Consider the following 9396-nt stretch of genomic DNA (forward strand, 5'->3'; position numbering starts at 1 on the left):
TTAGATAGATAATTATGTTTGGGTTCATCGTAGTTGTATTTAATGACCAATTCAAATATAAATGCTCTGTGCATATTAATTAGGCACTTTTAGGTTTATTGACTGGCACAATTTGGTTGTGGGATGACAGACTTTGTCCATTTTCTGCTACGTTTGGGTAATTTAAAAGAAACTCGTTGTCAAGTCTCCAAAGGGATGGAGAGACAACTATACTCACATTTACCTTGAAAAAGTGAATTGCATAGTGATGCAGGGGATCAGTAATATCTTAGAGAGGTCATAATTTTTGATACAGATTGAATCATGAAATTTATAATATATCAAATTAAAGTTCGTTTAGAAATTTATATTTGTTATTAGGTATAACTCGTAACAGTTCACAATTCAAAAGCATTCTAAAGAATTTATTTTTTTTTTTTTGGAGGTTCAAGAATTTATTCTTTTTGGAGGTTCTAAAGAATTTATTTTTTTTGGAGGTTCTAAAGATTTTATTTTTTTATTAAGATTATTTTCGTCTTCTGTATCATTAGAATTTTGAGATTGTAAATATTTATTAGTTGATGTTAGAGTATTATCTTTATGGAATTAATTCAGTTAAATCAAGAGCAAAATTATCTATTTTTGATGATTTTCTATGTCTTTTCTCAAAAATTTTCTAACATTAGTATTTGTTTCCATCACCATATATATCAAATTCTCCAATTGTGGTTGTTTATATTTGTCTTCGAATAATTAAAATACAAAGTAATTATTTTATCTAACACTGAAAACAAAGATTTTTTTTTTTTTCAAAAAAAATTGATTCTAACCTTATCCAATTTTGTATCATACACTTGTATTTATAGGTGCTAAAATTTCGCAGGCTGGTAACTTATGTTGCAATTGACTATTGGCTAAGTTTGTTGATTGATTCTGGTTCGGATGGGTTGAATGTTTTCAGTCTGAATCCTATTATCATTTGGTTCTACTAACACGACTTAAACACTCGAACACAAACACTATTTCAAGCTTAACAAATTTTGGATTCAATGATAAAATGATCTACTTTGCCAAGATAAATTAGAAGGAAAGTATTTGGAACTGATATGGAGCCATCTACGATGCCCAAATCTTGTTGCTGGAAAAAGCTTGAGAGTTGATAATGACTACTCCGTAGTAGTCCTCAAGCCCAACTTTTATTTGCATCACTTTGATCATTGATTGTCACGATCAATATATTTGTGCAAAAAAAAATTGAAAAAATATTAGTTTAACTCAAATGTGATTAGATTAAGTTACAGTCCATCTTATCTTCAAACCGAATTAATAATTTCCTACCAATTTGGTTTCTTGCATCATTATCCATTCATAATTGAAGTCACTCAACACTAAAACAAGATTCTGATTCTTTTATGAAAATAGTGTGATTAAAATAAAGTAATTGATTCCCTATAATTTGCAATCCAACTTAGAAGAGAAGAATATATATATACATGCCGAGAACTGATATCCTGAGCGATCCCGCATGACCTGTGTGCGACATCTCCGATCACTGTCACTGCCGCCGCCCTAGCCACGCCGTCCGACCACCGCCGGGCGCCGCCTTAGGCGCGATCAACGCGCCGCTCGTCGACGCTCCGTCCGACAGCGGATTCCGGCTGGATAGTGATTGGAATCCGACGAATTTGACCGGAAACTTGGTTGGCAGTGTCGGGGGTCGAATTCCGACCAAATCGTGGTCAGATTCCTGCCAAATCACGGCCGAATAGTGGTCGGAATCCAGTGCCCGACACTGCCGATCAAATCGCGGTCGGAATCCGGCCGGATAGTGGCCAGAATCTGGCGCGCGCCACTGTCGATTGCGTTTCCGACCAAATTCATCAGATTCCGATCAAATCGTGGTCGAAATTCGCCGTCGAACGGAGTGCCGACGAGCGGCGCGTCGATCGTGTCTGAGGCGGCGGACGCCAACGGACGGCAGTGACTGGATAGGGCGGCGACAATGATGATAGATTGAAGGTGTCGCGCACGGATCACGTGAGATAAGACGCGTAGAATATCAAATTTCTACATGTGTGTTGCATATATTTATGAAGTTAGTATTATTTTATATTATTTAGGCATTCAATTTGAAATATTATGTTTTGGCTTAAATGGAAGTAAATTAAATCATTCTGTTTTATTTATAAACAGAGTAATTTATCGGAGTAATTGCCCCTGTATTATTATAATTATTTTTTATGAAAAAAATATACAACTAAAATTGAACTACTATAGAAATATTTATTCTTTTTCTACTTCATTTTTCCTTTATTTTTTTTCTTCATTGTTATTTATTATTTCACTTTCTCCGTCTGTTGCTTTTGCCCCGTCTCTCGCTCTGTCGCCATGGCGGAAGAATCCCGAAGCAAAGCGACCGATGCGCCCCCCGCCACTGAGGTCGTCGTCTCCGAGCCTGCCGCCGAGGAGAGGGCGCCGCAGACAGAGGCGCCTCCCTCCGCGGCCTCTGCTGAGGCCGCCGCGGAAGGGGAGGAGACTAAGAAGCCTGCCGAGGCCGTGGCCGAGGCGGAAGCACCCGAGGCTGAGGAAAAGAATCCCGAGGGCGTAGAAGGTGAATCCGCTGCTGAGATTAGCGTCGTCGCTGAGGCGATCGATCCCGAGAAGAAGGCACTTGATGAGCTCAAGTTGCTCGTCCAAGCCGCCGTCGCCAACAACGAGTTCGCGCCTCCGCCACTTCCCGCTCCTATTCCGGCCAAAGAGGAAGAAACTAAGTCTGAAGAGCCTGCGGCCCCTGCGCCGGAGGTGGCCTCGGAGGAACCTACGAAGCCGGAGGCAGTCCCGGAGGAGCCGCCAAAACCGGACGTCGAGAAGGAGACTGCTCCGCCAGTAAAAGATGTGCCTTTATCTACCACGACGCCTGGCGAGGAGAAGTCAGTTACGGTCGAGGATGACAACGCGAAGACGGTCGAAGCCATCGAGGAGACGGCCATCCCAGTCGCGCCACCTCCTCCGGAGACCGATGAGGAGGCAGCCAAGGAGGCACCAGCTGAGATCCCTGTTCCACATCCAGCCGAGCCGCCGGAGGAGGTATTCATTTGGGGCGTTCCTCTCCTTGGCGACGAGAAGAGCGATACTGTCCTCCTCAAGTTCCTCCGTGCTAGGGACTTGAAGGTTAACGATGCCCTGACGATGCTCAAGAACGCCGTCATCTGGAGAAAACAATTTGGCATCGAGGCTCTCCTCGAGGAGAACCTCGGCCTGCCAGAACTGGAGAAGGCCGTGTTCATGCACGGCGTCGACAGGGAGGGCCACCCGGTGTGCTACAACGTCTATGGGGAGTTCCAAGACAAGGAGCTCTACGAGAAGGCCTTCGGCGACGAGGAGAAGAGGCAGAAGTTCCTCAAGTGGAGGATCCAGTACCTGGAAAAGGGTATCCGAGAGCTCCTGGACTTCACTCCCGGTGGTATCTCCTCCATGGTTCAGGTGACTGATCTCAAGAACGCTCCTAGGCTTGGGAAGCATCGCCAGGCCACTAACAAGGCGGTCACCTTGTTGCAGGACAACTACCCTGAGTTCATAGCCAAGAAGGTAATTTTAGCTCAATGATCTGACTTTAACTATCTCTTTCGATCGTAAAAATTGCATCTTTTTGACAATCCTCTCAGTTTGCTTGGTTGATTTTGCTAACTGTTAATGAAAAACTCATCTATGCCATGCTAGGTGTTCATCAATGTTCCATGGTGGTATCTCGCCTTCAACAGGATGATGAGCCCCTTCTTGACCCAGAGGACCAAGAGCAAGTTCGTTTTCGCCGGGCCATCTAAATCAGCAGACACTCTATTCAAGTGGGTGTAGATCCATCTAGTTTCTTTCTTCGTTTTATCTTCTTTTAGGTTGATTTTTCCCTCTGGGTTCATGATCTTGGTACAGATACATAGCACCTGAGCAAGTTCCAGTTGCATTTGGAGGCCTAAGCAAGGAAGATGATCCAGATTTCACTAGCAGTGATGCTGTTACTGAGGTTACCATCAAGCCTTCATCAAAGCAATCCATCGAAATACCAACTGTCGAGGTTGTGGCTCGATCCCGTTCTCCCTTATTTCCCTATCGCTCATTAGTTATAAAAAGATCCAGTTTTTCATTGTTTCATGAAATCTTTGTTTGGATTTTGGATCATTGGTGCTCTTTTATCAGGCAACTGTCTTGGTTTGGGAACTCCGGGTCTTGGGATGGGAAGTGAGTTACAGTGCTGAATTCGTGCCTAGCGCGGAGGACGGATACACAGTGCTCGTGCAAAAGAACAGGAAGCTCATCGCCGCCGACGAGCCTGTAATCAAGACCTCTTTCAAGATCGGTGAACCTGGAAAGGTGGTTCTGAACATCGAAAACCCGACATCCAAGAAAAAGAAACTCCTCTACAGATCCAAGGCCACATCTTCTGTTGAGTCCACATAAGTAGTTCATCCGCCATCTGCCCTTCATTCCATTTGTTGAAATTTGAGAAATAAAAGGGAAGAATTCGGAGAAATGGGTTTCAATCAGTTGATCAAAGTTTTTCTTTTCTCTCCTCTTTGTTGTTGGCGTATTTGGTTTGATCATTGAGTTGAGTTATGCTTGTTTAAATTATGGGTTGCTGCTCTGTTATCATTGTACATTCTGTGTAAACTGGTTCAGAACTTGTCTCTTGCAATATGGTTTGACTTTGTCAGAAATTTTTGAATAAAACAAGAACAATCTGCCTCATGTTGATATCTTATCTCTACATATTTCTTGCATTGCCATGACTTAAATTACTCTGTTAGATCCTTTCCCCTTGATTTGTCTCTAATCCTGAAGTATCATGTCTTCACACCATGAAACAAGAACCTACAGAGAGCATATTAGTAATGATGATGAGCATGAGCAATGGGCATCATCTTCTCAAACATGATGATAGCATCAGTCAGTTCCTTGTATTCATCAAATCTCTCCAAATATTTTAACTCTCTCCATTAAACTAAATTGTGATAGGGTGGTTTTGTTGCATAGACCAGCCATGTGCAGAAGAGTACTACATTTATTTTGTTTAGTGGAATGTACAGTGAATGTTCCTCTCTCCTACTCTGCTATTTCATTTTCTCTGTTCAATTCATTTAACTGTCTTCTTGGCGACGGCCTCATTAAATGCCATTTCTGAAACCTAAATCAAACAGTACGTTGGGGTGGATAATAATAAGTGCCTTGTTTTTGAATGTCCAGTGCAAGTCAAAATTAACTTAGATAACATCAATATATTTTGTAATGAATGAGCATTGGGGCTTCTTTGAAGAGAAGGTTTGAGTTCAGAATTCTTCATTGCCATTAACGACATCTGAATGATTGCCCTTATTCTTTTTGTCTTTCAGAAACATGTAATTCATTGATGTTGGGCAACAATGAGATGTGCAATAACTCTTTGTAATCTCATATATATATATCATGTGCGTCTGTTTGTACGTGCAACGTGATAGAAGATTTCGGATATCTAGAAGTGTTTCGGGCACTCGGAGTAGGACAGTGCCATTTTATAATTATCATTTAAGATTTTTCATTTAGAATTTAGGGGTTGAGTTTCTTTAATTTGCCCTCCTCTTTTAAGCATAAAAAATTTTTAAAATAAAAAAAATTAGTTGCTCAAGAGATGTGTGAGATAAGAAGTGTGAAATAACAATCTGACACATCTCATGAGCACCTAAATTTTTACTATTTTAAAAAAATATATATGCTTAATATTATAATTCAACTTTTAAATCCTAAAGAAAAAAATCTTAAATGACTATAAAAATAAATAAATAAAAAATACTATTGTTCCTATTTCAAACGTCCGAAATGATCTGGGTGCTCGGACTCTTCCATCGCGCACTGCGTTGCGTGTGTGATTTTGTCCCCCTCCCTCTCCCCCTCCCCCTCCCAAAGACATAAGTAAATAGTAAGACATGAGAGATACAAATAAGAACATTTGGGATCAATTGTCAACAAATGTATTGTTCACGATTGATTTCGTAAAAGATCTGACTGTGAGTGTTAGGTCAATTTGTACTTCTCGACGTGAGTAATGGTCGATAAAAAAACTTTTAGAATAAATTGATCATCTCTAAAATTAATCAGTTCTAAAAATTAAATATTTAAATTATTATTAAAAAAATTATGTGATTTCCCACTCTTAGAAAAAATAAGTTTCTATTGAAATATTGGGAGTGGGCATGGCACAACCTGGACCATCTCAGTCTTTGGCTGTAGTTGGCCCCCACCAAGTGGAACCTGTACTACCATCTCAGTGTTTGGCTGTCCGTGGCCCCACCAAGCAACTTATTGGTCATCGTAGGCTATAGATGAGTGGGCAGGCAGAGTTAACTAAGTTGAACCTATCATGACAAAGTGGAGAGGGACCCATTGTTTTTATAGAATTATCTTTTCCAGGTTAGGTTAAAAAAAAAAGAAGAAGAAGAAAAAGAATAGAGGCCGATCTAGTTCGATGATTATGAAAACAAAAGTATTTCCATTGTTTATTCCTGCTATTTAATTTTATAATGATCAACATCTCATTAAATTTCATCTACATCTCAATGCTTCTGTTCTTGACCAGCAGCAACACCCAGTTGTCTTCCAACATACTCTCCTCAGTTCGCTGCAAACACATTTAGCAATTTATCATAGATCAAAACAAGATAAATTCAAAAATAATTAATAACAAATTACATTATATTGAAAGGAAAATTAATTGTCTGCTTCTCTTTTTAAATGTCTTTGTACATATCTAGTTGGTGCATTCTTGTGCAAAAACAAGAATGTCAAGAGCAGATGCAGAAAAATTGAGGTTGGAGAAGTGGACAAGGAAAAATTTTAAAAGCATTTGGCACTTAGAAATTATTTTATATGAAACAGTAGTGTTGTTGGTATATCATGTCCTAGAACTCTTTATTTTTTCCTTTGTCCTAATACATTTAGTTCAGATTCCTAATATGTTAATAAAAATGCTCAAAGAAACATTTTGATCTTAAGGATGTCCTGCTTCCACTTCAAGGATAAAAGGAAATCTGAAATATTACCATGCTTTGATAATGAACACATTAAGTGAATTTTTCAAGAACCTTATATTCAACATAATTCAGATAATCAAAATTGTTAGTTACCTCCTTGTCAGATTTTGTTTTCAAATAGAAGATTCAAATATTCTCTATCCTTGAGGCCCCAGTTTATAGAACTTAGTAGGATGGAGAGCAAGCCGATCGAGATTCCTACAATTTAAGAGCATTTTAGTAATACTAATCCTCAAGGCATTCTGCAAATAAATGAATGAAAAGATAAACTTAATCAGGAGCCATGAGTAAAACTATTGGAATAACATGTCGAACAGAAAAAGAAAACTGGAGGTCTATTTTTTAACACCAAAAGATTAGCGAGTGCATGTAACTCAAATCTGGGTAGTAACATCCATGGAAGTGTAGAAATTACCAGCATCTTAATCTTTGCTCTTCTGATCTAAGAACTATCGACACAGAGATCTACAATTTAGTGATGCAGGAGCCACTAAAGCTTTTCTTGCTTATCATAGAAGGTGCAGCCCAACAGGGTTTGCATCCGACTGCGTTCGTGGTGAGATGGATTGTTGATAGTCTAATGTTGAGGTGGCCCAGAAATTGCCGGCTGCTGATATGAGCTTATGCCTGACGTATCCATAGAAGGTGCAGCCCAACAGGGTCACTGTGCATCCGACTGCGTTCGTATATTAACAGAGATTGGATTTCTGAAAATAAGCCATGAAACTAACACATTGACAGCAACCTGCAGTAAGATGTCTTCTTTTAGAATCAGAAAATTGAAAGGGGATGAAGAGGAGTTCATGCAAATATCACAGTTTAACTCACCTTTAGATTGCTTGCGACATTAAATGTAACAGCTGTAGAAGATTGAGAAGTTAAGGCAAAAGGCTGAAATTCCTGAGCCAAAAATGATGAGCAACGATGAAAAAATAGATTCACCAGTGTAGAACCAGTTAGCCACTCCAGCTCCTTCAAGTATTAATGCAGGAAGAGAGAGTATCATAGTTGCGAAAGGTGCCATATTGTACACCGTGTTTATACTACAACAAAGATAGTGACTACTGAGTTATGGTCGACCCCCTAAAAAAAGTTGTACAATACACTATCACTTAAATTTTGCAAATCAAACAATGTTGAGACAGTTTTGTCTTTAATAGTGTCAACATTCATTTAGAACAAACTTTAAAAATAGGTCAAACAAAACAAATCCACAAGCTTTACTATAAGTTGCATGAGGTAATATCACCGATATCGATGTTTAGAAGCAGTTAAAACTTGTGGCATTTCCATAAAATGTAAGCTAAATCCAATTCTCCGCTTTATTTAGCATTTTTGAGACATGGATTTCTCTATAACATAAAATGCCAGACGTAGTCGGCCGTTTCACCCGGATCTTGTAAGTTCTAGCTACAAAGATCCCTACATAACTATGGAAAATGGAAAGGGGAATCAGAATGTGTAACATATTCAAATAATATAATTCTTGTGACTCTTGCCATGTGCTAGCTACTCACCTAATCCATGAATCCTAAATGGAAACAGAATCAACTGTTTTGCTAGCACGTCATTTTTTTTAAACGAGAATATAGAGAATCAAAGTGGTAGGTTCAGGAGTGACTTGACCAACACCCTAAATAGATGGGACTGACCCATTTGCTAAAGCGAAAAATATAGGATGGGATATAGGTTTAAGGCCAGAAAGAGAGATAGCTAGATACAGAGATCACCAAGCCTAAGCTACAAGGCTCTAAGTCTAAATCTAATTGCTCAGTCTAGTAGTTTATATTATACAAACAGTAGGATAATCTCCATGAACCAATGATGACACAGACCCATATAATGCACCCTTAAAGGTTTGCCATGGAATGAAGCACTGATATTCCTTAACAAATTCAGTAACAATGGATCTAGTTTGTAAGGGGCTTTCAACCAAGAATACCTTCATTAAGAACTTCCTTAGATGAACCCATATTGATGGGAAATGTTGATATCTAGTATACTAACACCTGTTAAGATATAGGTTCCAATCAACTTTAAATTTGATTTATGTTAGCAAAAACTGAAGCTACAAGAAGGAAACTAGTGAGCTAGAGCAGAGATCTATAGAAGGAGAAAGGGAACAAACTGTGCACAATCTGGTCTAGAAACGAATATCTAGAAAACTAAAGAAAGAGACCCAACAACACCACCTAATTGTTTAATTTTAAAGGGGTGCATTTTGAGACTTGATTTATTCTACACTGTTTAACCAAAACTTTTGCACTGAGTGAAGATTATTTAATTTTGTTATCACATTATTTAACTTGACTAACAACTTATGTTATCTTTTAGTTTTAATATTTTGAAATTTTTTAGG

At 39.0% G+C, this 9396-nt stretch overlaps 1 protein-coding gene and 1 long non-coding RNA gene across 2 annotated transcripts; one reads left to right on the forward strand and one right to left on the reverse strand.

The window, feature by feature from the left end:
• Positions 1-2350: 2350 nt before the first annotated feature.
• LOC141816230 (patellin-3-like) lies at positions 2351-4657 on the forward strand. Its single transcript, XM_074704052.1, has 4 exons — positions 2351-3567; positions 3700-3824; positions 3910-4051; positions 4174-4657. Exons 1-4 carry the CDS (start codon positions 2368-2370, stop codon positions 4432-4434), a joined length of 1728 nt encoding a protein of 575 aa, XP_074560153.1. The 5' UTR covers positions 2351-2367; the 3' UTR covers positions 4435-4657.
• Positions 4658-6515: 1858 nt separating this feature from the next.
• Positions 6516-7549, reverse strand: LOC141816220 (uncharacterized). The gene is made up of 3 exons (XR_012600667.1): positions 7453-7549; positions 7131-7235; positions 6516-6625 (listed from the first exon to the last, which is right to left on the reverse strand). It is a non-coding gene; the product is annotated as an uncharacterized LOC141816220 (long non-coding RNA).
• Positions 7550-9396: the final 1847 nt, after the last annotated feature.

The sequence above is a fragment of the Curcuma longa genome, unplaced genomic scaffold, assembly GCF_044706935.1.
Source record: "Curcuma longa cultivar G26 ecotype Majalengka, Jawa Barat unplaced genomic scaffold, ITB_CL_G26_1.1 contig_15349, whole genome shotgun sequence".
Lineage (NCBI taxonomy): Eukaryota > Viridiplantae > Streptophyta > Magnoliopsida > Zingiberales > Zingiberaceae > Curcuma > Curcuma longa.

Bases quoted from the DNA above. Each gene is read 5' to 3' on its own strand.
- LOC141816230 (XM_074704052.1), top strand. From the start codon at position 2,368: ATGGCGGAAGAATCCCGAAGCAAAGCGACCGATGCGCCCCCCGCCACT. The intron at 3,568-3,699 runs GTAATTTTAGCT...ATGCCATGCTAG, and splicing joins CTGAGTTCATAGCCAAGAAG to GTGTTCATCAATGTTCCATG. The intron at 4,052-4,173 runs GTTGTGGCTCGA...CTCTTTTATCAG, and splicing joins TCGAAATACCAACTGTCGAG to GCAACTGTCTTGGTTTGGGA.